The 27,311-nt window shown below is 40.2% G+C and overlaps 1 protein-coding gene across 2 annotated transcripts; it reads right to left on the bottom strand.

Annotated features, from left to right (window-relative positions):
• Window positions 1-425: 425 nt before the first annotated feature.
• tmem245 (transmembrane protein 245) lies at window positions 426-26,703 on the bottom strand. Of its 2 annotated transcripts, XM_034298069.2 has the most exons (18): window positions 25,967-26,703; window positions 23,428-23,545; window positions 21,626-21,721; window positions 21,290-21,412; window positions 20,302-20,481; window positions 19,928-20,097; window positions 18,286-18,309; window positions 14,890-14,994; window positions 13,956-14,038; window positions 13,757-13,847; window positions 13,442-13,540; window positions 12,579-12,710; window positions 11,015-11,137; window positions 10,614-10,759; window positions 7,229-7,329; window positions 4,655-4,829; window positions 4,031-4,225; window positions 426-2,608 (listed from the first exon to the last, which is right to left on the bottom strand). In XM_034298069.2, exons 1-18 carry the CDS (start codon window positions 26,558-26,560, stop codon window positions 2,563-2,565), a joined length of 2,601 nt encoding a protein of 866 aa, XP_034153960.1. In that variant the 5' UTR covers window positions 26,561-26,703; the 3' UTR covers window positions 426-2,562. The 2 variants fall into 2 exon arrangements, with proteins under 2 accessions (XP_034153960.1, XP_034153961.1); XM_034298070.2 differs by lacking the exon at window positions 18,286-18,309 and having other exon boundaries at window positions 428-2,608; window positions 25,967-26,702.
• Window positions 26,704-27,311: the final 608 nt, after the last annotated feature.

Here is a 27,311-nt window from a genome sequence, read left to right as displayed (position 1 = left end):
CCATTTCTGAATTTCGCAAACCAGCCCATCTAGCACCATCAACCATGCCATGGTCGAAGTCACTGAGATCATATTTTTCCCCGTGATGTTTGATGTGAACATTAACTGAAGCTCTTGTCTTGTATCTGCAGGATTTTATGCATTATGCTGCTGCCACACGATTGGCTGATTAGATAATTGCATGAATGAACAATGGTGTTCCTAATAAAGTTGCTGGGGAGTGTGAATATATATAAAATATCAATCCCTTAATCTCAGTCAGTATCTAATAAATGGTAATAAACTCAGCAGAGAAAGACGTGAAGCCTATGATGTCCATATTACGGTCAGTAAGGCGAACACAGGTTTTGATGATGTATTCAAAAAAATAATAAAAGACTGACGAAATTGTGTATAATTTATGAACGAGTAAGGTAGCTCACATTGTTTTTATTTCATTTAACAGATGAGCGAGCACTCTGATGAAGCCATCAGGTTGAAAGAGCCAGGCAATCAGACAAAACACACACACTCAGAGAGAACCTGGCCATGAAGGAAGAATACAGATAGATCTCAAGAAAGATAAAAAAGGCAAGTCGATAGCTCTGTTCATTGTATTTGTGGAAGGCTGAAACAATCGATTTCAATCTTCCACTCACTGGCCTGACAGCTCTCTGATGGCTGTAATGGTGGGGTGGGTCATGGTCATGTGACCTTCACAGGGCATAAAGGTCAAATTGTCAAACAAGGACCGAGTGACAGAGTGGGTTTTCATAAAATATTCATAGATACAGTGATATTAATAGAATTATGAAAAATGACCCATTTAGGTAAAGTGTGTTTGGGGTAATCAGGAAGCAAGACAGTTATTTTTATTTAAATAGTTTTAATAGTATAGTATAATGAAATAATAACAAAAAAAATAATGGCTAGACACCATTTCAAAAGGAATACCTAAAATCTTTCCAAGGAACACAATCCAGGCAGTTCTGTTCAATAAATCATAAATCAGTATCTTACCGTTTGTAAAAATACAAACTATTAAATCTTTCATTTGGTGTAGAACTCATCCAAGCATATCCATCACCTCCTGAATGAGCAAAATATCCTACTATACGATCAATTATAAGAGACTAATACTAGGAGGTTATCCATCAGTGCTACATATCGATCAAGATATCAAAACGTCTACATTTTAAAATTCTACCTGTGTGTGTGCATGAGCATGAATCTGTCTTTGGTCTTTCTGCATCCGCAGTCTCCCTTCACACTCTTCTTCCATTAAGTTTTTCCTCCACTCCTCCACTCGCTGAACCATCAGCAAACTTCACCTGTGAGTAATGACACTGCTGCTGATAGCTAGGAGCAGGAGCTTTGCTAATATTAAGCAGTGCATGAAAAAGCACGCATGTCAATCAAAATGAGTTCCAGCAATGACTCAGGAAAAAGCGCAAGATGATGTATGGGACAAGAAGCAGACAAAAAAAATAATAAATAATGCTTGGACATTATGTATTCCGTGAGCACACAACTTAGTGACAAAGTCATCACTTAGAAGTGTTTAGTGTAGTCAGAGGAATGAATCAGGGAAGATAAGGCAAAGGTGTGTGTGCTCGCTCTCTCTCTCTCTCTCTCTCTCTCTCTCACCCACACACACTTTCTTATTATACTTATGAGGACCTTCCATTGTTATAATTATTAATGCAGCTGATTAAGGCTATGCTACACCTAAATGTAACACTAACCTTAACCTCAATAACCAAAAGGAAACTGTTTAGCTCTTTTTTAGCTCTTAGTTCTTTTTTTTTAAAAATACATGCTTATTTTTAAAATAAAAGCAGTTTTTCTTGTGGGAACCAGCAAAATGTCCCCACAAGGTCAAAACTGTCAGATATTCCTAGCATTGTGGGGATTTGGTCCCCACTAAGATATAAAAACACACACACAAACACACAAGTGTGTACAAGAATAGTGCTTATGGAGTTATGATGATATGTGATAAGACTTAACCGTACGTTCACTAAACGAGAACAATGTTCAACATGTAAATAATGATCAAAAGGTAGCAATCCCACACACGTACACACACACACGGCAGTGCTGTACATAGCAAGGTCACTGTCACATTATATTATATAAATATTTCATTAACATGGAGAAAACTCAAATGGAAAAACTGCAACTGTAATAATAAAAACAGCGAAAATGGAGCAGTTGTGAGTTTTACAGTCAAGTGCTGTGTGCAAACAATTACTCTAACAATCATAGAGTGCTAGTGGAGTTTGTAGCCACTATGCTAGACGAGACACAATCCTGCTAACTGAACTTTGCGCTCAGGTGTTAGTAGTGTAAATTATATTGCACTCAAAGAACCCAGGCTCTGGAAGCTTAGCATTATCACTGAGCGACTTCAATAGCATTTTACACTGATCCCGAGCTGATCCGGAGCTCATCAGCCCTCCAGGTACAGTTTCAGTGGCCGAGACTTCTGTGTCCTTTTGGAGGAGGTTCCAAACTCGGGCTCGTCAGAGGAGTGAGGGCCGAGTAACAGCAGAGCGGGCGGGAAAGCAGCTCGGGCTTCTTTCACTCGGTCACTCTTTTCAGCAGCAGAGGAGAGTCCAGGAACGGCCTGCAGGAGGCTCAGGGTCAGTAACTGTATCCATAGCAATGGGAAAGTGTGTGTTCACTACTCAGTCATGTGATAAATGAACCCTCCTTTAAGAATGTGTGTATGTATGTGAGAGAGAGAGAAAGAATATGACCAAAGGCACGTTCCCACTGAATTCTCAGAATCCTTTGAGGAACTAAAGGCTTCTAAAAATCATTCTGAATGAGAACTACACAATTCAAGGTAAGGTTTGCATTTCCACCAAACTGCAGAAACAGTGAAATAACAGTCTGATGAACTATCCTGATGCACAGAGTAGCACTGTCATAGTGTACAAATTAAGGCTGGTTTATACCTGACGCATGATTTCACGTGCATGTCCAGAAGCAGCACCAACACGAGTGGTATTGTTCACACACTCACGTGTGTATCTTATGTACAGCTGGAGGATTAAAAGTGACATCCACGACAGATGAAACGTCAGAGCCAAAACATTCCTCTTCGTCTGGTTTCCAAGTCGAACTGTAAAATGTTTAGTGATTTCTTGCACTAAATGAACTTTAGAACCCTCCTTTAAGAATGTGTGTATGTATGTGAAAGAGAGAGAAATATTAAACACACTGAGAAGTTCCGTCTCTTTAAAACTTTCCACCGTCGTCATGATTGTTGTCATGACCTGCGTCTCAACTCAAAAACTCTGACAAAGTATTTAATGAACTAGAAAATTCTAGTATGCAAAACAGACCTTTTGGTAGGTTTGGAGGCTACATGAGAGGATTTTAAATTCAAAGACTGAATGTAAAAGGAAAACCTGTTAGTGGAATAGTAAATAAGTGTGCAAGTTGTGATGCAGTGCTGGATTGTTTAGGTAGAGGCTAAACAAACCAGCATTGGTGCTATACTGCCTCCACGATTTACTTTGGTACTGCACCACATGGGCATGTAGCGTTAATTTCTGACGATGTGCACAAGTGATGCTCCAAACAACCACAGGATACGTGTGGCAGCCATCTTGCGCGCGTGTGCCTGCAGTTGAAAGCAAGTATAATCCAGCCTTAAGACGTGTGTATCCGGACTAAAGTCTCAGAAGCAGGTGGTTTTTACTTTCGTGCAGGAAGTCAGAGGTCGTCAAATACAAACTGCAACTTTCACTACATTTGTGAATATTGTATTACAAGCTCAAATACTTGTATATACTTATTCTTATATATTCTTTGATGCCTGCATTTGACCAATCAGTGCTCAGGATGGGAAGCTCCACCCACTCTGGAAGAAGAATTTACACAGGTGGAACTACAGACCAGGAAGTAATGTTGCTCTGGTTCTTACAGTGGAAAAGTGTGTATGTGGTTTTATACTGTAACATCTACATCTATGGTAAGGGAAAGTTGATCTGAACTTGATTTTGTGTGTGTGTGTGTGTGTGTGTGTGTGTGTATATACCTGCCCAAGTGTTGAGGGAAGTTGCTTTGCACTGGTGTCGGTTGGCTGCTGCTCGGGCTCATCAGCATGGCACTGTAGATGTTGGATGCTACCACCAGAATGCAGAGCAGGATCGGGCCTATGATGGCCCCTTCTAAACCCAAATAGTATGCTCCACCAGCCACAGCTAGGCCTGTCAGATAAGGATGACCCCCACTAGACAGACAGACAGACAGACATATACACACACACACACATTAAGACTGCAGGCTAAAAACAGAACACAAGTCATTCATCATTTAGCAGCAACCGACTTTAGAGTAGAAGGATCAATATAAGCTAATAAAACTGACCCTTGCTAGACAGACAGACAGACAGACAGACACACACACACACACACACACACACACACACACACACACACACACACACACACACACACACAGAGCTTGATTACATGAAGATCTGTCCCTGCAGGGTAAGGAACATTACAATGTCCTTGTTATTTCCTCAAGAGCTGAATGCATTACCTGCTCTGCCCTTAATTAATCTCATTAAACACTTGTGCATTAGGGATTCAGTCAGTCAGACAAGGACACAACACTCATCATTACAGCACACACACACACACACACACACACACACCCTGATATATCCGAGTAAATTGCTGTATCGACGAAGTAGGTCGGCAGCAGGTGTGCCAGGAGCAGCAGCAGGGCTTTAACACCTTCACCTTGTGCCAGCCACAGATCGAGCACAGCAGGCAACGCTGCCCAGTACGTACCCAAAAACGGCACGGCACCAAGAATGGCTGCCAGCGCTGCAAACAAACACATACACACACACACACACATACACACAGTGAGCTTAACCTTTTAAATCAGGTTGTGTATATTCGGTTAAGGTGAGGGCCTCGTTACATGTTTCAAAAGTCAAAAAAAAAGGCACTAAATATTATTACATAAAACATCATCAAAAATGTCATCATCCAGCAGCTTCATGCATCACATCTGAGTGAATTTCTTAATATGTTTTAATCCTCTTAGCTCACTTAGACTGAATATTTCATCTACAGCTGCACAATAATGCCTAAAACTATTTATTCAGCTAATTTAGGGCAAAGCTGGCTTTAAAGCATGTTGCATTTTTTTTTTCAATTAAATTTCAAATGAGGCTTTTCTTTTACATACATCATATGTATTCCTTCAAAATTTATGAATTTGCAAAACGAAATAAATGCCAGTCATCAGTCACATTAATTGGGTTGATCTTCTAAATAGTAAATATTAACACAAATTAGTGCAAAGGAGAATTTAAAAAATGTGTCACTACATCATGTAACCAAAATACGTAATTAAACCACGTGAATCGTGATTTAATGCACTTGATTAAATAGACACTAGTGTTATACCACAGCGCTGTCAAATTCTCTATTCTGATTGGTCGGATGATGTTGATTAATTTTCTATAACAGCAGCTCAGACAGTAGTTTCAACTGTAATTCATGTCACATTATTGTTTCTATAGTAACCACTTACACGTAGACTTGTACAGTGGACTAAAAAAATGTAATCATTGATATAGTTGAGTTTTCTGTCAGATGTTTATTTAGCATTTATGGAAGGAGTCTCCAGTGTCAGAGTTAAAGCTGTAACTATGTTTTCTGCAATGGAGAGGAGGAGTTTGCAGTTTCATTCTTATTAAATTCATGAGAGAGAATAAATAGAGGCTGGGAAAGGAACTAACGTGTATAGCTGCTATAGTGAAGTGATAATAGAAACCGATTGTTTCGAGGACGTTCCACAACAATAAATGTTACTATAAAGGGATAAAAAGTATGACATGTCATTCATCAGTAAATAAAAATTTGTAAATATTGGCAAATTGCTGTAGCAAAACAACAGGAATAAAAGACATCAGGACATGCAGTTATAGGAAAATAATCAACTTTCTGGTGTTCACAGTAACTGCGTTGTTGAGTACTTTCTTCTAATTGCACACCCCATTGCGTTTTATTCCTTATTTAGCCGATGAGCTTTCGCTAAGCTCACCAATTGATGTGTGATTAATTGCAGAAACCAGAAATCATGATTAAATTAGGATTAATTGTGCAGCACTAATATATTCTCAAATATATTCAAGGCTCTGAGTGTTGTACTGAGTGGCATATAAATGACACAATCCCAAATTTCTGTTGGTCCTCGGAGAAAAAAATAATATTTATTCATCAGCTACTGCTGGAAAATAAGCCAGAGGGGCAGGAAGCACAACAAAGGGACAAATTTGGTTAACACTAATATGCTAAAAAAATCTTTAAATGATGAATAAATGCTCTAATATTTCTCATTATGAGATTATTATATAACAAATGTAAGGCCTATTTCTAGACGTATTTCCTGATTTCAAGCTTGTCTTATTCTATTAACAGATAATTTTGCTTTTTTCTAGAAATAAACACTGGAAATAAGCAAAATTATTCATCAGTAGAATAAAGCTTGAAAGGAGTGAAAAAAATATTTAGATATAGGCTTAATGGGCTCATATCTATTTAAAACTAATCTAATAAAAAGCATTAGTTGAATTTGCCTTTATTGCCTTTAAAATATTCTTACTTGCCAGGATATAATTTTTGCAGTGTTTCTGTGTTTGCATAGTGTTTTCCCTTAGCTTTTTTTTTGTTTGTTTGTTTTGTTTCTTGTTTTTTATCAGCAGTCAGGAGGAAGTGTGAAGTGAAAATGTGATTTTACTACACAACCGCCTGTTCCCTGTGCATACGAAAAAAAGTCTTGAATCTTAATTAGGATATAATATTCAAATAAAGCAGATAAACCTTCAGTAGTTAACCTATTATTATTGTTGTTGTTGTTTATTCCTACTACAATATATGAAGGCCTTAACTCGAGCTCAGAAATGGATGACACAATGTATATTTGTGTGTGTGTGTGTGTTTGTGTGTGTGTGTACATTCCGCATTAAAATGTGGGGGTGGACAGACAGGGGTAAGAGAGATAAGAACGAGAAACCAGAACTCTGGCAACATTCTCCCACATGAGCGCTGGCAGATGGATACAGGTTTCCTGAGTAAACTCTGTGGGTGCTTGTGTGCTGTGTGTGTGTGCGCGCGCGTACGCGCGCATGTGTGTGTGTGTGTGTGGCAGATAAGCAAACAAAACACGCATATATAAATAGGTAACTACTTTCTGAGAGTGTCTGTCTTACCTGAGGGGATGAAGACGATGTTGATGCCAAAGATGGTGTGTGTGAGCCAGGTGTAGAGGCCATAAAATCCTGCCATCTTTAGAGATGCATCAAACACACCTCTGAGAGAGAGAGGGATGGAGAGAGAGAATGAGGGAGAGAGAGAGAGAGAGAGAGAAGGGGAAAGGGAGTCAGGAAAACACTGTTTTTGACCCTAATGTTAAAATGAACATGAAAATTACATTGGACAACTGGACCACTTTAGTTGAGTACGCACACGCACACACACACACACACTTCCTTAACTAAACACTGGAGCACAGTGTGAATCATGCAAATTCTTCGCTTTGTTTCCTTTTGACCATGACAAAAACTCAGCCACAGCTGCATCCTGACTTGGAAATGTGCGTGCTAGCATTAGTACTTGAAGGATCAATCTGTATCTAAGCCAACTGTTTACAAAAAAAAAAAGAAAGAAAAAAAAGAAAGAAAGAACGAAACTTCAGTTTTGCCCTGCTGTGCTGTAAAAATGATAGTTCTCTCTCTCCATCTTGTGGTTAGACTGGTTACTGCATCCAGAACTATGGTGAAGGAATCAGAAATTGAATGTTAATACTTGATAACATAATCAAGGCAGATACAAAAGAATTGAAATGTGTGTATGTGTGTGTTTTTTTTTAATGTCATTCAATGTCAGAGTGCAACCAAAACATAGTACATAGTACATTAGGTGCTGTGGCTGCCACACTGAGCACTTTTCTAGTATGGCACAGTTACAGTTACTCAGCTGAATGTAGAACTATCCGCACCCTGGTCCAGTGTTTAACACCATCCCAGAAAGCAGGAGGACTTTTCTGGAGAAGGTGATGTGGCGATTATTAATGTGCAACCTAACTACTACAGTGCCTTCAGAAAGTATTCAGACCCCTTCATTTATTTCACGTTGTTATGTAGCAGCCTTATGCTAAAACGCTTAAAATTTTTTTTTTCACATCAGTCTACACTCCATACCCGTGATAACGCTGCAAATTTGTTAAAAAGAAAAAACTGAAATATCACATTGACATAAGTATTCAGACCCTTTGCTATGACACTTGAAATTTATCTCAGTTGCATCCCATTTCTCTGGATCATCGTTGAGATGTTTCTGCACTTTGATTGGAGTCCACCTGTGGCCAATTCAATTGATTGGACATGATTTGGAAAGGCACACACGTGTCTATACGAGGTCTACCAGCTGAAAATGCAGAGCAGAGAAAAAAAACCAAAACATGAGGTCAGAGGAACCTCCTGCAGATCTCAGAGACAGGACTGTGTCGAGCACAGATCTGGGGAAGGCTACAAAAATATTTCTGCTGCACTGAAGGTTCATATGAGCACAGTGGCCTCCATAATTCTTAAATGGAGGAAGTTTGGAACAACCAGAACTCTTCCTAGAGCTGTCCGCCCAGCTAAACCGAGCAATCTGGTTAGAAGGGTCTTGGTAAGAGAGGTGACCAAGAACCCGATGGTGACTCTGGTTGAGCTCCAGAGATCATGTGTGGAGATGGGAGAAACTTGCAGAAGGTCAACCATCACTGCAACACTCCACCGATCTGGGCTTTATGGCAGAGTGGCCAGACGGAAGCCCCTCCTGATGTATGGCTTTGTAGCTTGTATACATCACAGGGCTCTTATTCAGCTCAGGCAGTATTTGGCCTGCAGCAATAAGAGACCTAAATGAAACTGAGGGTGCCAATACTTTGTTCTTACTCCAAATAAAGAGAGGGTTGAATAAAAAGATTTTTCAGATAATAGAAGTTAAAATAAAAACATGCAAGGAGTATTTTGCTAAATCTCAGATGGTGTTCAACAAGGTTGGCCCCATCTTTACCACGTTCTAGCATTTTTATTTGTAATTTTTTATTTATTTATTTTTTTTTTTTACCCATTTTGTCCCTAATTTGTTTACCTATCAATTCCCAGCCACCTGCCAGCTCTCCCCATAACACGACAATTACCAAACAGGGAGGGTGAGGACTAACAGGTGCTTCCTCTGAGACAAGTGAAGCCAGCCATATGCATCTTTTCGAACGGCTGCTCATGCTGCATCACAGCGCACAGTAACACACTCGCTGGAAAGCGCTATCTACCCTCTTCCGCATACATGAGCTCACAGACACGCATGATTGTTCAGTTTCACTGTGACTGACAAGAGAGAGAGAGAGAGAGAGAGAGAGAGGATTATATTACATCCCTCCCACACAGAGAGTGGATTAGTTACTCGATCATTTCTTCTTTTTTTCCCCCCAAAGTGCCTTTGGAGGAGAAACTAAAAGTAGACAGATTAAGCACATCTTGTCCAATCAAAGTACAAATTACACAAAGGGACTTTGTGTAAAGAGTTTAGTGTTTTGTTTGTTTGTTTGTTTGTTTTTTTGCTTTGAAGGAAAGGGTTACAGCTCTTTTGCATAGCATGTTTGGTATTCAGAGGAAACATGGCATGAAACAGCTTTAAGGAAGAAAAAAAAAATAGAAATCACAAATGCAGCTGCATTTCTGTCTTTAAGTGTGTGTGTGTGTGTGTGTGTGTGAGATAGTTTGCCCTACATCATTATTATTATGCCATTGACACTTTATGATATATGAATGCATTGCTCAACTCTAACAGTTTCATTGTCAAGCTATTGACAGATATTAGATTTTTGCATATTAGTCTCACAATTGCTGCTACACTTATTGCTGTTACACTACAATAGGTACAGTCCATGTTCTGTGTATTTATTGTCCTGCACTCGTCTCACACTGTTGTGCATTTGCACTTTATGTAGTCTTGTGTACTGTTATGTGTTGCACCATGGTCCTGGAGAAACGACATTTTGCTGTGTACATTCTACAATGACAGTATGTTATAACCTATGTAGTGAGCATATCTGGTGAATAGGAAGCTGTTTGGAAATTGGTGTGCATTGAAGTTGGAGGATTTCATGTGGGTCATGGATGCTCTAAGAAGTGTAATATCGATCTAAATAAGTAAAGGTTAAATAAATAAATACATGAGTCCTGAACGTTAAATCTCATGATAACGGTACTGTGTCTTACCACACTATCCAATGATATAATTGGAAAAAAGACATTTGACAGATAGTCACTACACATGTAATGATTGCTGTGCTGTACTGTCCAACAGAAATGCCATTACAGAAGGTTTTTTTTTTTTTTTTTTTTTTTAAATAAATGGCAGTTTGAATTGAGTGAAGGCTGAGTTTGATCAGTCAACTTGGTACCATGGCAAAAAGCATGGGTACTTAGTTACACACACTGTGTGTTCATGGATTTGTAATGGTGCTGTACCACACTGTCAAGTGGAAAAGTTAGTTTTGTTGCTCTTGTGTGTATTCGTGTATGTGTGTGTGTGTGTATGTACCTGATGGCCTCCTCCACAGACTGGCCGACGATGTTGGATGAAGGTCCAGGCTGGGACAGGGGTGTGAGACTGATCACCCATTTAACGGGCTTGTAGTACTCACCACTGGAGCTCAGTAAGTAGAACAGTGTGGTCAGGAAAATCACCTACACATACACATACACGTATACACACACACACACACACACACACACACACACACACACACACACACACACACACACACACATCAGTGAATCAGAGAATCATTCTGTGTGCAATACTGAATATTGTACTGTATGTTATTTGTTTCTCCTCACAACAGCACAGTATGAATGTATAAATAATAGGCACCTAAGCCACATCAATGCAGCAGTGTGTGTGTGTGTGTGTGTGTGTGTGTGTGTGTGTGTGTGTTTTACCAGTGAGAGGACAAAGTTGAGCAGTGCCGTGCCGCTGTGGAACAGTACAGTGAGCAGCGTCGTTGTTGTGGAGATCAGCAAACCAACATTCCGGCTCATCACAACCCAGAGAGACTCCACAATCTACACACACACACACACACACACACACACACGCACACACACACACACACACAATGCAGGTTAATTACACACACACAATGCAGGTTAATTACACACACACATTCATACCAGCACAAATTTGAACATTAACTGGATTTTATTAAACTCTAAAGAATATAAATAAATAAAATGGCGACCACACAAACACACTCTAACAGATCGTTAAGTGGCGGACTGTGGTCCCCGAACCAAACTGAGTTCTTAAAAAAAAAAGAAATACTGTAACAACAACATTCACTGATTCTCGTTTTCTAAATATGAGCCAGCTCAGCTTCTGCAGCAGATCCTGTGTTGAGTGAGTGACTCTAGCTACTATGAAACAAAAACATCACATCGAATTGTCTTATATACAGCCATAAACTAATCACTAATGCTTAAGCATTAAACTCTAACTGTTGTCACCATTCAGGCAGGTTAGTTGCTTCTCCAGACATTTGGAATTTTATATAACTGGACCTTTACAAATATTATTTTACAGATATCAGGTATATATAGGTATCAGCGAGTTCAATTTAACACCATTTAACGCCAAACACATTCTTTTACGCTTATTTAAGATGCATGTTACTCCACATATCTAGTTGCAAAACGCAAACCAAAGCAGTCTTGAGTTAAAGAGCACCATGTCCAAGTCTTACCAGTGGTTACAATCTCTATAGCGATACAAAAACATGGTGGCGTGAGGACAAAGCGCTATGAGACAGAATAAAAGTGACTTATTAAGCAGAGTCATTAAAGCTTATCACATAAGCAGAATGGTTCATTTGTGCTCTTTCCTACAGATAAGCAGAATGAGAAATAGCTACAGGAGACACATTTGTATTTTTTCCATTTCTAGGCAAGCACAGAGATGTGAAAGACAGCCGACTTCCCTCAACTGAAAAAAACCACACATATCTGATCTTACACAAAATTAGCCAGCTAAGGAAACATATCAGCACTTCCTTCCTTAACTATGAAAGAATGATAAGGTTTCACAAAATGAATCAGTATTATATAAACGTTATGTTCCTTCTATGTTCAGATCATTAAATTCCCCCCATTTTTTCACTAATTTAATCTTGGCCAATTCCCACCCACCAGCCAGCTCTGCCCTATCATACGACAGCTACCAGTCGGGGAGAATGTCAAAGAGCAGCACAATACACTCTGAGGAAAGAGCTATCTACCCTCTTCCGCATACATGAGCTCTCAGATGCCCATGATTGGCTAGCGTCGTTGTGATTGACAGGGGAGAGAGAGAAAGCCACCCCTTCCACCCTGAGAGCCCAGCCAATTTTGCTCTCTTGAACTCCCGGCCACAGATTGTTTGTAAATCGCCCATAATAACATCAACGTGTGTTACAATCACTGCATATTGTACAATACACACATACGAACAAACACCCACACACACACGCACCGATAGCAGTGTTTCGATGTTGTCTTGCAGGAAGGAGACAATATCCTGCCAGTCCAGTATGTCTCCCAGCCAGCTGTGCTGCCTCTGCAGATGTTGCTTGTGGCCACGGTGGCGTCCGCTGTATGTTACGTTCTACGGGAAAAGAAAGAGAGAAGCACTGAAACGCAGACAACCTCAGTATACATCACCTCATCTGACCTTCTACTTCCAGGCAGAGAAAGTGTGGCTCAAAATAGTTAGGCTTTATATAAATAACTAAACTGTAGCATACAATTCAGACATACTATTTAGCACAGTAGTGTGCGATCTGGGATGCAGCCCTAGATATATTTTTCTGACTCAAATGACACCTCGTAATGACTCTGTGATGACTGAGCTTGGTCAGTCAGCCACCAGTGGGCGCTGTTTCTAGTGCCTCCGTTATTCCCCTATAAGGTACCTGTGTAAGAAGTATGGGAAATTCAGCAAGAAACCAATTTCAGCATGGGTCACATGGTGCTGATCCACACTGTGTAATAGAAAAGGAATAAGAGAATCTGTCCGTGTCTCTGTCCGTGTCTCTGTCCGTGTCTCTGTCCGTGTCTCTGTCCGTGTCTGCTCATCTTTGTATGTCTGTCACTGTCTGGTCTGACTGCATCTGCCTATCTGTTTGGGTCTGCCTGTTTCCATTTGTCTCTGTCTGCCTGTCTCCGTCTGCCTGTCTCCGAATGTCTGTGTCAGTCCGTCTCCATCTGTGTCTGTCTCTCCCCGTCTCTGTCTGTCTCCATCCACATCTATCTCTGTATGTGTGTCTTTGTCCATTGTCTGTGTCTGCATCTCTGTCTGTCTGTCTGTCTGTCTGTATCTGTCTCTGTGCTGATTACCTTGACAAACCATGAGTGGTAAAGTCTGTCCCACAGCTCCAGAACCTGCTTCTCGATCACTGCAGTGTTGTTCACTTTCTCACCAAGCATCTTGTGAAGCTACAGAAACACAAACACACACTTACTGCACTTCGCTTCAAGTGCACATTCATACACGGGCTGTTCAGGTCTGATGTATGTTAGTTGGCTTTTGTTGGATTATAATGATATATGATCAAGACACTGTACATGCAAGACTCGCTTTCTCAGTGTTACAGCACATAAGCTGGCTACACCCCCTGACCTGCTTTACACTCACAATGTCCTGAACTCTACCTTTTGAGTTATCCACTCTCTCCCATGCTGGTACACGTTTGTGGCTGCGGAGTTAAGAGCTTTCTGAACAACGCGAGCCTCTGGAAGCCAGCTGCGACATACACATGCACATGGAAAAGTTCATAAAGGTACTGCATTATGTTACCGTGTGTGTGTGTGTGTTGGTGTTTGTGTGTGTGTTTGTTGTCGTGTGTCTTACTTAGCCCACTCAGGGTGGTTGGCGAGAGTCTCGTTGATCAGGTTGCTGGTGACCTCTATGATATGAGCACTTTCATGATGCACCTAAAAAAAATTAGCACCAAATGTGTAAAGACTGAATCAGGCACAGGAAACACATTTTAATTTTAAGGCAGCAAAATAAATTCCAAATCTGTTACATGTTTCCATCGACTATTCCTATGTGACTATTTTTAAGAAGCCAGAACAAAAGAGTATAACTGGCAAATAATTACGGACAGACTGGAATACATCCCGGTCACCTGCTTCCATCATCTTTTATTACATATTATACCATAATGTTACTGAATTCTCGATTCTGATTGGTCAGAAGGTTTCCATAACAGCAGCTCTGAGAGTAGTTCCAGATCCAAGGCAAATCACGGGTTTATATTAATGAGCTTGTTTCTATTGTTTCTATAGTAACAACTTACACCAGGACTTGTATCGTGGACGCTCCACATAAACAGATTACAAAGATGTGAAATTGTTTACATGGCGAAGTAGCAGAGGTAAAGCTATAACTTAGCTTATAACTTTACTTTTTCCAAGATAGAAAAATCTTTGTGGTTTCTTTGTAACATGACACGCTGCAGGCTTTGTCTTATTAACTTCAAGAGAGAGAAAAAATGAGACTGGTGAGGGAATGACTGTTTAGAGCCGTTACAAGGAACTAACTTCTACAACATTTAAATGTAACTGTAAACAGATAAAAAGTATGTGTCATTCTTTAATAAATGTAAAAAAAAGCAACTGCTGTGGTATAAGAGGAATAAAACACTTATGCTGTTCGTCATCTTTGATGTTATCATCCTATAACAGCACACCCCGTTGTGTTATATTCCTTATTTACTTTTAATAAAACCTTTAAAACTACTTCAGTTTAGTGTTTTTTTTGGATTTTGTATACTATATACCATAGCAGTGAGCAAGAGGGCCATGAGGAGTGTCCCTGTGACCAGAAGAAAGATGATGAAGATGCTGATGAGTTTATCCAGAGATTTCTCCAACCATATGATCATCTAGGGGAAGAAAACAAGAAGGAGAGGGAGAAACATAAAGATTAGCTTCCAGCAGGTGTAGATGCTGAAACATCAAGTGGGTGTGAGCACAGAGAGAAACCTGCTTCCACCGTCCTACAAGTCAAGCCCGAAGAACCAGCTGGCCAAGTAGTAGCCATCTAGGGACCATATACCTAGACAATAATCAAAAACGGTAGCTGTTGCTAATGTTTTGCAGTTTACATGCTTGTTAATGAGGTGACAAATTTGGCACACTCTTAGAAAAAAGGGTGTTTTAAGGGTTATTAGTTCGCTCATAATGGGTTCTACCTAGGTAACCCTTTAGGGTTCTAGAGCTAAGCTTTTGGAGAAAGTTTTGTTCGTCAATATAAATTAATTTAGAAAAAAAAATAAAATACTGCTTGCCAATCTGCTTCAAGATTTGACATGTGCATTTTGAGATGCTTTTCTGTTCAGCATGGTTGTAAAGAGTGGTTATTTGAGTTACCATAGCCTTCCTGTTAGCTCAAACCAGTCTGGCTCCAGTCTCCTCCTCTGACCTCTCTCAACAACAAGGCATTTATTTCCGCCTTCAAAACGGCTGCTCACTGGATGTTTTTTGGTTTTTGCACCATAGGTGTGACTGTTGTGCATGAAAGTCCTCAGAGACCAGCAGTTTCTGAAATACTCAAACCAGCCTGTGTGGCACCAACAGCCATGCCACGGTCATGCCCAGTCACCTAGAGATTGCAAGTAGAACCCTTTAAACGTCCAAAGAACCCTGTGCAACCCTTTTTTCTAAGAGTGTACAATCCAGCATGACTGTGTCGCAGAGCCAGCAGGCGTAAAACTCTGAGTGATTCTGCTATCACATAGCTCTGATAAACAGGAAGTGGTCGATGAATATAGAAAAGTGTTACAGATAATGAACACTACTTTTACAGTAGACCAGGTTTCTCCGTGCACCCCGTAGCTACAAGGTCCTGTCTGAGGCAGTTTCATCCTGTTCTCATGTCTGGTTTAGTCATGTGGCTAATTAGTTCTCATCACAGCCTAACGGTGCTTTAGGAGATGTTAGTGATGCTTTGCGTGTTTCGGGTGATGAACATTAGGCGAGAACTTGTAGATTGAAATGTGAGTAAAAAGCTGGCATTTGATGACAATGAGCCAAAGCCACATGCTGAGACCTTAAGTGACCTTCAACACCATCTGTTCCTTTCACCGGGGTGAGAGTGTTCTATATCAGACACTGCACTTTGGGGAATGTCATGTTCTCTCAGTGCGTTTATGAGAGGCTGAGCTCAGAATTGATTCTTTCTCGGCAGGGCATTCTCCTGCTGATGTTCTCTTAAAGCAGAGATTGGTTTATTTCTTTTTTGTACTCTTTATAAATGTTATTAAAAGTAGTATAAGGGCCTTAGCCTAAGGGGCAAATGTGTGATGGAAAAGGTGCTATTTTTAACAAAATGTATCAAATGTGCCCAGAAAATTAGGAATATGTAAATGAATCCTATTTGTACCCTTTAGAAATTAGAAGTAATTTCTTTCATTTCAACAGATTTGAAGGAAGAGAGCTCCATTACTATGTTTGACTCAACTCTGACTCTGACTATAAAACTTGTATGGTGTTTAAATGGTAATAATAAACGTAACTATCAGTGTGTGAATTTACTAAAATTATAGCTGGAATAACGTTATGCTTTCACTTACAGCTGGTTTTACTACTTGGATCAGCGTCGGCCAAATGTATTCTTTAAAAACCCCATGACACAACCAAGCTTCTCTTTCCCCAAGTGCTGCATCCCAAAATAGCAAGGGCTAGCTCCCAGAGGAAGATCCTCCCCCACCCAGGACTCTGTCCAAACCTAAAGACACCCCACCCCTGGCTGGCTGGCTCAGGCATGTGCCGACAGGAAATTTCCATTACAATACTCAGTAATCCTTTTATGATTCTTTACTATATTAGCAAAAAGCGTTTAGCCGAACCGGTCTTGTTGGGCAAAAAGGAATTTAAGATGAAAATGTAACTCAGGGGTGGACAAATGATAAATTTATTAGCTAGCCCACCACTAGATAAGTGAAAGCTCCACTGTGCTGGGAAAAACTGGTAGCTAAGGTAATGGAATAACATATGGCCAACTAGTTAGCTAATTAATTAATTCAGATTAAGGAAAATAAATGAGGATATGATCACGTAGCACGCTGTGTTTGAGCCCTCAGCAAAACGTCAGCTCATCACTGGCAAACGTTTCAGCTATATGTTATGGTGTTTTAATTATTCACAGACGGCTATTTTCTTTATTTTCTCTCAATATGTTTAACCATAATGTAACTCTGTGAGTAATATGATGGCTTTGCACTGGATTTTATTTTGCTCGGTTTCCACGTGTTCTGCACTCTGAAAAGATCATTTGTCCTCTGCACACAGCTAGTAAAATACATGCTACCGATAGTCAGATTGTGCCTCGACCACTGTGTGTAGTGCAGCAGGCGACGGGATTCCGAACAAATAGTTAAGATGCAGTGTTTATTTTCTTTTTCATACTTTCTGCTGAGTAGCTACGAGTAATAAAAGAATAGCCTGGACATGAAATCTGATTGTCTCAGGTGTCTGGGCTAGTGATTTTTTCCACCCCTGCAACTATACTTTTTATATAGGTTTAACTCTTGTATTGAACAGCAAGCTAACTAATTAGTGCTAGCTAACAACGTTTAATGTGCTAACTTCTTATAAACACAAATATGACTAATGATAAAAGCTGTAAAGAAAATATTAGCTATAAGACAGTCAGCTTGTATATTTACATTTGCAAATATATTCCTTGGGTGTTTTTTGAAACATGGTGGTGGTAGTTTCTATATTGTATATATTGTTTTGAATACTGCAGTAACTCAGTAAATAACCTGTTATCAGCACATGTCTAATCTGGGTTTCTCTCCATGCAGCTCACACACACTGAAGCCAACCAAGCCCACGCATGTCTACATCTGTGGAAAAGACTGAAGCCTCACAGGTTCTATTTGTTTACTGGGAATTTTTAATGCCAAATATGTGAATCTTAACCTGAGAGGAAAAGCTTTCAGTCTCTTCCTCAGAACAAAATCAGTATATACGCACACACAAAAACAAAGCGAGAACTGTAAGTCTGCAAGCTCAGCTGAAAACAGAAAGATGGAGGGATGACAGTGGATGAGGAAAAAAATATCAGTCCAAGCTTGTACTAGGTATGCACACTGTCACGCTTTCGCTCTTCCTTTCTGTTATCTTTTTTCCTTGTCTCTCTCTCACTCTTGCTAGCGCAAACCATTTACCTGCTTGTTAAGCCAATGCCAGAGCTTTGAGGAGGGAGACAGAGAGACAAAGTGTTATTAGAAACAACCAACAAGAGTGCAGGAAAGCAGCAAACATCAACATGTTGGGTTTTTTCAGGCAACAAGAGAACAGGACAGGATTGGAGGAGGGAAATAAGGGGAAAGATCCACATTGCATAGTGATGAAAGTACAGCATAGAAGTACTAAATCTAACATCAGGTTTTCAATAGATGGTGGCCTTACGCTAACCTTCTCTAAGAGTAGAAACATCTTTTGTTTACCTAATTAAAAATACCATCCTTTTTTTTTTAAAAAGAAAATGCTCTCTTACATTCTGAGGAAAAAAGACTCTCACCTGCAGGTCATGTTTTAATGAGATGAGTAAGAGCAAAGAACTTTCAGGACAATATACCTGAATGGCAACGACTACGCAATCCATACAGCTACAGTTAAATTCTGCCTGGCTGAGCATTTTCATTCACTTTAAACTATACTAAATCTAACAGCACATATAATTAGAGAACAAATTAGACATGTTGATGTGTATTAGTGGACAATGATTTGTCTTTTCAAAACCCAAAGCAGCGACAGATGGAACAAACTGACTCAGAAACCTCAGCTTATCTTCTCAAAGAGCAAAGCTCACACTGCGAGATAAATACTGTCTAAATACATAAATCTAGTATGCTGTACAACACTAAGCTACCCTCTCCAGCTTGTTTATGATCACTACTGTTTGTTCAAAATGTCAAACTGTCGTGTAACCTGTACCCGAAGTTCTACAGATAAAATCCAAGGTGTTTTTGTTCATGCAATCATTACACAAGCAACTACAGAACTAAAATAACTGATCTAAACTGAGGGACAAGAAAATATGGGCAATTAATTATGTACATCTTTACCACCTCACTGCTTTATTCTTGATCCTGATTGGTCAGGTGTTGATTAATTTTCTATAACAGCAGCTATGACAGTAGTTCCAACTGCATTTTTAATGTGTTTTTTCTAATAGTATAACAGAGAATTTACTCAGTTCCTCACTTCCTGGGTCTCTCCTTCCTTTTGGAAGGAGTCTCCAGTATCAGTGCTACGTAACAGTCAGAGGTTAAGCTGTAACTTCAGTTTTCCGACACCTAAGGACAAAGGACTTTTACATGGTATCATGACAAGTTGTGTCTAATGAGTGAGCGAACAACTGTTTATAGATGCTATAACGCAATAACGTAATAACAGAATCTAGCTTGTTTCATGGACGTTCCACAGCATTAAATGTAACTATAGACAGATAAAAAGTATAATGTATAGTTCCTTGATAAACACAGTGTAATTGTTGGCAAACTGCTGTGGTATAAGAGGAATAAAACAATAAGTCATGTTGTTATTGGAAAATAATCAACATTGTTGGCCTTTATTCCTTACCAAAACTCTAGATTTCCTTCCTATCTTATATAAGAGTCAGAGTGGTTTCACTCTAACGGTTAAAGAAAGCAAGCACTAAAACTGGATTTCCTGATAATATCCACCATCTCCAGAAAATCTGTGCACTGTGTACATGTCCTGACAGGTTGAGTGTTTCATATGAGGTTTCTTCCGGTAACCGTAATGACGGCTCTCTGTAAGGGGATCCACTAGAGGTGTTACCTTCGTATCAACCCGCAGTAGAAACTGTGCCAGTCCTTTGATTGGTCCAGGCAGCAGAGCATCCTGTCTGTCTCTGATAAACCTCTCCAGCACCACCCACCATGCTGCTAACGTCCGCTCGGCGAAATTCTTCACCCCGAAATGCACCACCAACCTCTTAATTACCCACACTGTCAGAGCAAAACACACACACACACACACACACATATATATATATATATATATATATATATATATATATATATATATATATATATATATATACACACCAATACACACTAATTCTTATTCAAAACAAAATGAGTATATGTATATATATACAAAAGAGAATTCAATTTGTCCATCTAGCATACACACAAAGACACAAAGATTACCAGCAAAAGGGATAGGCAACAGCTGCATGATCCAGAGGTTGAGCCAGATCTGCACCAGCACTATGGCCCACACCAGCAGCACAAAATAGATATCGCTGGCTTTCTCCTTGTGTGCAAGACTCTGGAAATCCGGGCGAGGACGCAGCGGTGTGGTGAAAACCTCACCCATTTTGGAGTCGTCTGTGTGTATGCAAAAAGACACACCATTACACTTAACACCACTACCAAAACAACAACAAGCGTATCATGTGGCAGAGCTGCATGATATAACGTGTTAACACGTGCTGCTGTAATATAATGATACAGATGTTACAGTAGACTGAAAGTGCTATTACGAAGCAATATCAGGTGTCCTGAAGAATCGCGTTATCAAACATAGCTTTGTGATTGTGATCAAAATCCTGTCACATCAAGGCTGTGAATTTATCACCCGGAAATATGTAGCAAGTTAACTCAAGAATTATTGGCACCCTTCATAGGAAGTAAAATAAACACATTATTGAGAAAATTGAGAAAACAACCTTTCTCTAACAAACAAGTTTTTTTTTTAATGAGAATTTAAATCATTGTTCAGATTATTGTATTTTGTTTCAAAATTATTGACACCCCCTATAGAATATTTTAAAAAATTCAAATCTAGAATCTAGAAATTCTATTGTTGATCCTTTGACCAAATAAGTTGCAATCATGTAATATGTCTTTGCTATCCATCCATCACAATAGAAAAAAAATTATATATATATCAGAGCCAATATAAAAAAATTGCAAAAGCTCTGAACAGTGGAAAAGATGTTTTAATGTTTGAAAAAAATATTATGTTAAAATTAATTTATGTTATGGCTGTCCCCAAAAACATGGTAAATTATTGGATGTGTAATTTGATTTATACTGTATTCTTTCATTTTCTAGAAGTGCATCGATAATAATATATAACAACTCGTGTAGCATGATTGTGTGGTCTGTGTACATGTGTGTGCTTTTCGTTTACCTTTAGATTGTGTTTTGGCATTGCTCTCTTCATCATTCTCAGCCATAGGCCGGTGGTTACTGCAGGTGATGGCCATGTAGATAGTGTTAGCAGCAAAGGAAAGGACCTGTCCTGGCAGTTCCCCTAGAAATGAAGAAGTCACCAAAAAAGGAGATGTACATTCATTCTTGCACTAGTTTTTACATCACTCCTGTCTCACACTCTCTGCACTAGTCCTGTGTACAGCCCCTGGTTCGTCTGTTGCATCGTGATCTTGAAGTGGAAGCCCGGTCTCACCCTGCTGCAGATTTGTATATTCACGACAACAAGGCGTACGGTCATTTCTGCTCTCCTCACCTTTTCCTGGGACCGGTGCTTTCTCCTGAGAGCCCACTATTAGCAGAATGACCACCACCACAAACATGGGCACTCGCCAGGCTCCTGTCAGAGACACTGCAACAAAACACAAGGTGTAAGGTGAGAACACTAAACACACATCTGCAGTAAATGAATTTGCACTGTTCAATTCTCTATTCGGATTGGTCAGGAGCTGTTTGATCAATTTTCCCTAACAGTGGGTTATATTAATGCACTTCTAATATGTAATTGTTTCTATAGAAACAGGGACACAGGGACTTGTATGGTGGAGACACCACATAAGAGGATTAACAATGTTGAAATTGTTGATATAGTGAAGTTTTCTGTGAGGCAACATTTATTTAGCATTTATGGAAGGAGTCTCCAGTTTCAGTGCTTCAACAGTCACTAAGTTTTCTGAGATAGGAAATCCTTCAGGACAGAGTGCTTTGTGGAGAGGATGATGAGGGAACAACTGTTTATAGCTGCTATAACATAAGTGATAACATGAACTAACTTGTTTCATGGACGTTCCAAAAAAGTTAAGATTAACAAATAAAGCAAAATGGTGTGGTATAAGAGGAATAAAACACTTCAGGACTTGCTGATATTGAAAAAAATAATAAACCTCGGGTTGGAAAAAGTAATTCTGCTTTGCTTCAGGCTGCATCAGACCACCATGTAGTTGATTATTTTCCTATAACAGCACTCCTGTTTTAGGCACACATTTTTTATTCTTTACATTGTACATTTTTTAGATCTACTGTTTATTTAAACTGTCACTCAAAATGGATGTAGACGAAGACATGGATTAAAGAAAATGTATTAAAATATACAGTTATTGTACATAAGTAAATAAATACTGCTCATAAGAAACAATTCTGTGACTAGGACTTGTGAGATCTATGTGCTTGGTAGAGAGATTGCACTTTTATTTATCTTTGCTGGGTTTGTTATTTATCTTTGCTGGGTTTGTTTTTGGTAGCCAGGCAGTAGAGCGCTAGGATCAATTTATCCTGCAGTAAAACAAGAGAGATCACAGTCGCACATGCGTCTTTCAAGCCAACTGGTCTGTTCTTTCACAACTTTTCTAGAACTAGTGCTACGTGCTTTAAAAGCACACAGTCCCGTATCCAGATACAGTCAAATATGATGGCAAAATAAATGTACGTAAACCTAAGAATCAGACAAGCCTCAGGTATTGTTTAGAAGTACTACCATCTTTTTATGTGTTTGTGTGTGTGTGTGTGAGAGACAGAGAGAGAGAGAGAGGTGTTAAGCAGTGGGAGGAGTGGTTAGTTACGAGACAGCAGCTGTGTGTGAAGACTAACCACAGTGATGAATTAGAGCCTGTTGATGAGACAAAGGTCAGCACCATGGCAGTTTGGCTAAAGTCCATGATGACACAAGTGCTATTATTTCTCTATGAAAGGCCAAATTGTCAGTCCTACCATGTCAGCACAGGAAATAACCAGCAAAGCTCTCTTTGATCAGGAACTAAATATATTTTTTTTAAAAAAACAGTCAGGGCTATTAAGTGGTTCTGAAAGCTCTTCTGAAACTTCCACATAAACAGAACAGAAAATAAAAGCGTAGGATAGTCTGATGTGTGTTTAAATTTCCAGAGCTCTTCAAACTTCAGGCTGATCATTGGCTTATTTTGTCAAGCACATGGCAGACTAAACTCTTCAACTTGCACATGATGCTAAACGGCATTATCTAATTTGTACATTTTTGTCTTTTTTCCCCTTCAGCGGCTGAGTCTCTCTTCTTGCTCCTAAGCTGAACCATGTCATACTTACCCAGGTAGAATATAAGAACCGTCCAAATGGGCACAGACATGGCGCGCAGGTAAACTTCCATACCCGGTGTCCACTTAAACACCACAGCCAGCACGTAACCCACCACTAATGTTCCAACCTGGAACAGAGACAGAGTGAGAAGCTTTCAGTTCAGGATCTTATATACAGAAGTTTCAATTCCATTCAATACTAACCTGATATGGACAGTTTTGCATCCATACAGACTATTAACTTTATTGTGAAAAGAGAAAATATGAAATATGATCAGATAAATGTGCATTAGTGCAGAAAATGATGGAAGATTTTTCTTTTCATTTCAATACGTTTCCAGGTCTGGAAATGCCTTCCTTTAAATTTCCTTTAAATTTTGTATGTCTGTTGTCTCAATGTATCCTATTTTTGGTCAGAAAACTATAACTCAATCAAAACAAGGAGTTTTATTAAGTACAGTCTGTTCTCTGGATAGATTAATTGCATTATCTTAGCCCTAATGCTATTTAAACTTTTCAGCATGCTATCACATGTTCAGCCTGTTGTGTAAATGAACATAGGAGCATTGCCCTGAAAATGGCTGACAAACTCAAATTTGTATGAACTTGATACACAACATTTGCAAAATACAACATTCTTTCTCTACAGAGAAGTAAATCATGTCCTGTGAAGATTGTTAGTCATCCAGATCACTGAGGGCAAATTATTACACACACACACACACACACACACACACACGCTAAAAGACAGGCAGGCAGTTGCATTTGTGTTTCAAGTTCATAATGCTCTACTGGCTTCATGCCGTGTTTCCTCTTAATACCAAACATGGTGAACAGAAACGTCTTTCAAAGCAAAAAACCACTAAACTTGTGCTACTGTCGTCTGTCCTTTAGTGTAATTTGTACTTAAACAATGTGTGTTTAATCTGTCTAATTTAGTTTCTCCTTCAAGGGGCATTCTGGTGGGGAAATCACCGCTGATGATGTGTTACAGATATGGCAGCGAAGCAGGCTGAAAAATACATTATCAGCTCAAATGGAAATCAAATCTAGTGAGCGTTTCACTCTTTGTAATCGCCTAACACAACCGTCACTGCATGAATCTACAGTCTGGGCTAGAAAGAAATCAGCCCCAGCCTCACTTCTTCAAATGATTCCATGTGAATGCCAACAAAGAAACCTCATGTTGATGTCTTTTTATCTTTGAAAAGCAATGTGTAATGGGTACTGTATCATCGTAGAAGGATGAGCAAACAGTGTAATGTACAGAATTATTTACACACTTATAGCATAAATTCCTTTCTCTATATTAGTGTGTGGTATATCACTCCCAGTTCTCCAATATAAGGAATAGTGAGGAAGGTGCTAATGCATCAGTGATGTTTGTCCGTGACAGAACAGAACAGAACAGCACAGCCACCACAGGGTACTGCATATGCATACGCATGTGAAGAGGTGACAGATGTACCTTTTGTATATAATGGAGTACTAAAAGCTTTGTACACTTAGGGAAAGGTCAGAACATATCTCGCCAGCACTAGAATACCTTTTAACCATTTGAATTTGATAGTCTAGTATATCAAATAGTATATAAAATAGTGTGATCCAGTGAAAGCATGTGAAGAGGTTTAAGACATATGGTGTACTTGAGACTCAGACTTGACACTCTTGTACTTTAGACTCAGACTTTTTTTTTTTTTTACAGAGTTTTGTATATTATGATTTGTGGTGCTGGTTCAGTGGTTAAGGCCCTGGGCTACTGGTCAGAAGATACTGACAGTTCAAATCACAGAACAGCAAAGCTTCTAGTTACAGAGCCTTACCAGAGCCCTGAGTATGGGCTGATACTGATCCAGTACTGACATCCCAGTCTATAGAGTTTACACAGAACAGGGAGAAAAACAAAAACCATCCAGTGAGTGGCAGTTCTGCCTTGTTGATGATAGCGGTCAGACGAGAATGGCTAGAGCAGACAGGAAGGCTGTGGTAACTCTGTTAACCACTCTTTACATCTGTGGTGAGCAGAAAAGCATCTCAGAATTCAACACATACATGAACCTTGAGGTGTATGAGCTACAACAGCCTCCACTCCTGTTATCTGAGAACAGGAATCTGAGGCAACAGGAGGCACAAGCCCACCGAAACTGGACAGATGAAGATCATCACCTGATATATATATATATATTTTTTTTCTTTTTTAAGTACATGGCTGGCACCACAATCAGGCCACAGTCAAAGTCACTGAGATCACATATTTTCACCATTCTGATGTTCAAACATTAACTGAAGCTCTTGACCTGTATCTGCATGAGTCTGTGTGTTCACCTCATGCCTCATGATTGGTTGATTGGATAATTGCATGAATGAGCATGTATGCAGGTGTTCCTAATAAAGTGGTCAGTGAATCACAGTGATTAAAAAAAAAAAAACTATTAAAAGACCACGGTATGGGCACCATGTTAGGACAGTTTGATGAGGTTGGACAAGTCGTTAGAACCCCGGCATGAGGGGCGTGTCACTGTCTACACATCCCCTTCTCTCTCACTCACCCACAAAGCGCTGAAGCAGTCGAGCACGTGGCATATGACGTCACAAAGGTGCTCGAGCACAGCCTGCATGCCGATGACGCTCCAGAACAGGTAAAGGAAGTAGAGGAGCGGCGCACCGGCCCCGATCACCAGCAGCACCTTGAGGCGCTCGAGCAGCAGAGCTCCCAGAGTCTCCACACCGTGGTTCACACAGCGGACCGGCACGAGCAGTGTCCCCAGCACGATGGGCGTGCCGCTGGCCCGGAGCCCGCTGAGCCACGAGCGTCCCACGCGCGCCAGAGAGTGCTTGAACGGGTGCAGGAAGGTTCCGCACAGCACGGCCCAGAGCAGCGGCCGCAGGAACGCCTCGAGGATGAAGTACACAAGCACCGCGGCGCCGCAGCAAATCGCCACGAAGATCATGGCGCCAGTGTTGTAGAAGGCCTGCTTGATGTTCTTGTCAAACTTCAGAGACGGCTGTTGACCCAGCAGATGGCCAACCACACCGACTGCGGGCTGCCCCGACTCCCCAAACGACACCCGGGGAGCGCGAGCCACACGAGCGGCGGGAGTCACCGGATCCCCGTCCAGATCCGGACCCTCCGCGTCTGCCATGTTCGCTGTTCTGCTCTTCTCTGCTCTGCTCTACACTCCTGCCTGCTCTGCACCGTAAACACACTTGAGGAATTGCGGACGTAGGAAAAAAATGTGACGTAGCTTGCTGCGAGCACACTGGGTAATGCAGTGTCAGGCTGTTAGGCTGCACGTGACGCTGGAGTCGACTCTTTGATCCGGCTCTTTTGAGTGACCGCTGATAACCGACTCGCATGTAGGCAGTGTAATGGGGAGGCAAGATAAATCTTCAAACACAGCAGGCACAATGGCATTAATACTGTATTTACTTACTTACTGTATTTTTAATGCACACTTTTAGTACATTGCTGATTTAACAAAATTAAATGCAATGCAAAATAATGTTATTTTGTTAATTATAAAGTGGGGGAGCATGGTGGCTTAGTGGTTAGCACTGTTGCCTCTCACTGTTGTTCTCCCCGGGGGTTTCCTCTGGGTACTCTGGTTTCCTCCCCCAGTCCAAAGACATGCATTGTAGGCTGATTGACATCTCTAAATTGTCCTGACTGTGTGTGCAGTTGTGCCCTGTGATGAGTTGGCACCCTGTCCCAGGTGTCCCCCGCCCTGTGCTCCAAGTCCCCTGGGAGTACGATAAGCAGTACAGAAAATGGATGGATGTTAATTATAAAATAAATGATAAATTCTGCATTTTCAGTCAAAGAACAATCATTGGTCATTTTTGCAAAAACAAACAAACAATAAATAAATAAAATAAAGCAATGAGTCATTTGGG

The sequence above is a fragment of the Pangasianodon hypophthalmus genome, chromosome 22 (assembly GCF_027358585.1).
Source record: "Pangasianodon hypophthalmus isolate fPanHyp1 chromosome 22, fPanHyp1.pri, whole genome shotgun sequence".
Lineage (NCBI taxonomy): Eukaryota > Metazoa > Chordata > Actinopteri > Siluriformes > Pangasiidae > Pangasianodon > Pangasianodon hypophthalmus.
This window is presented reverse-complemented; position numbering and strand designations above follow the sequence as displayed.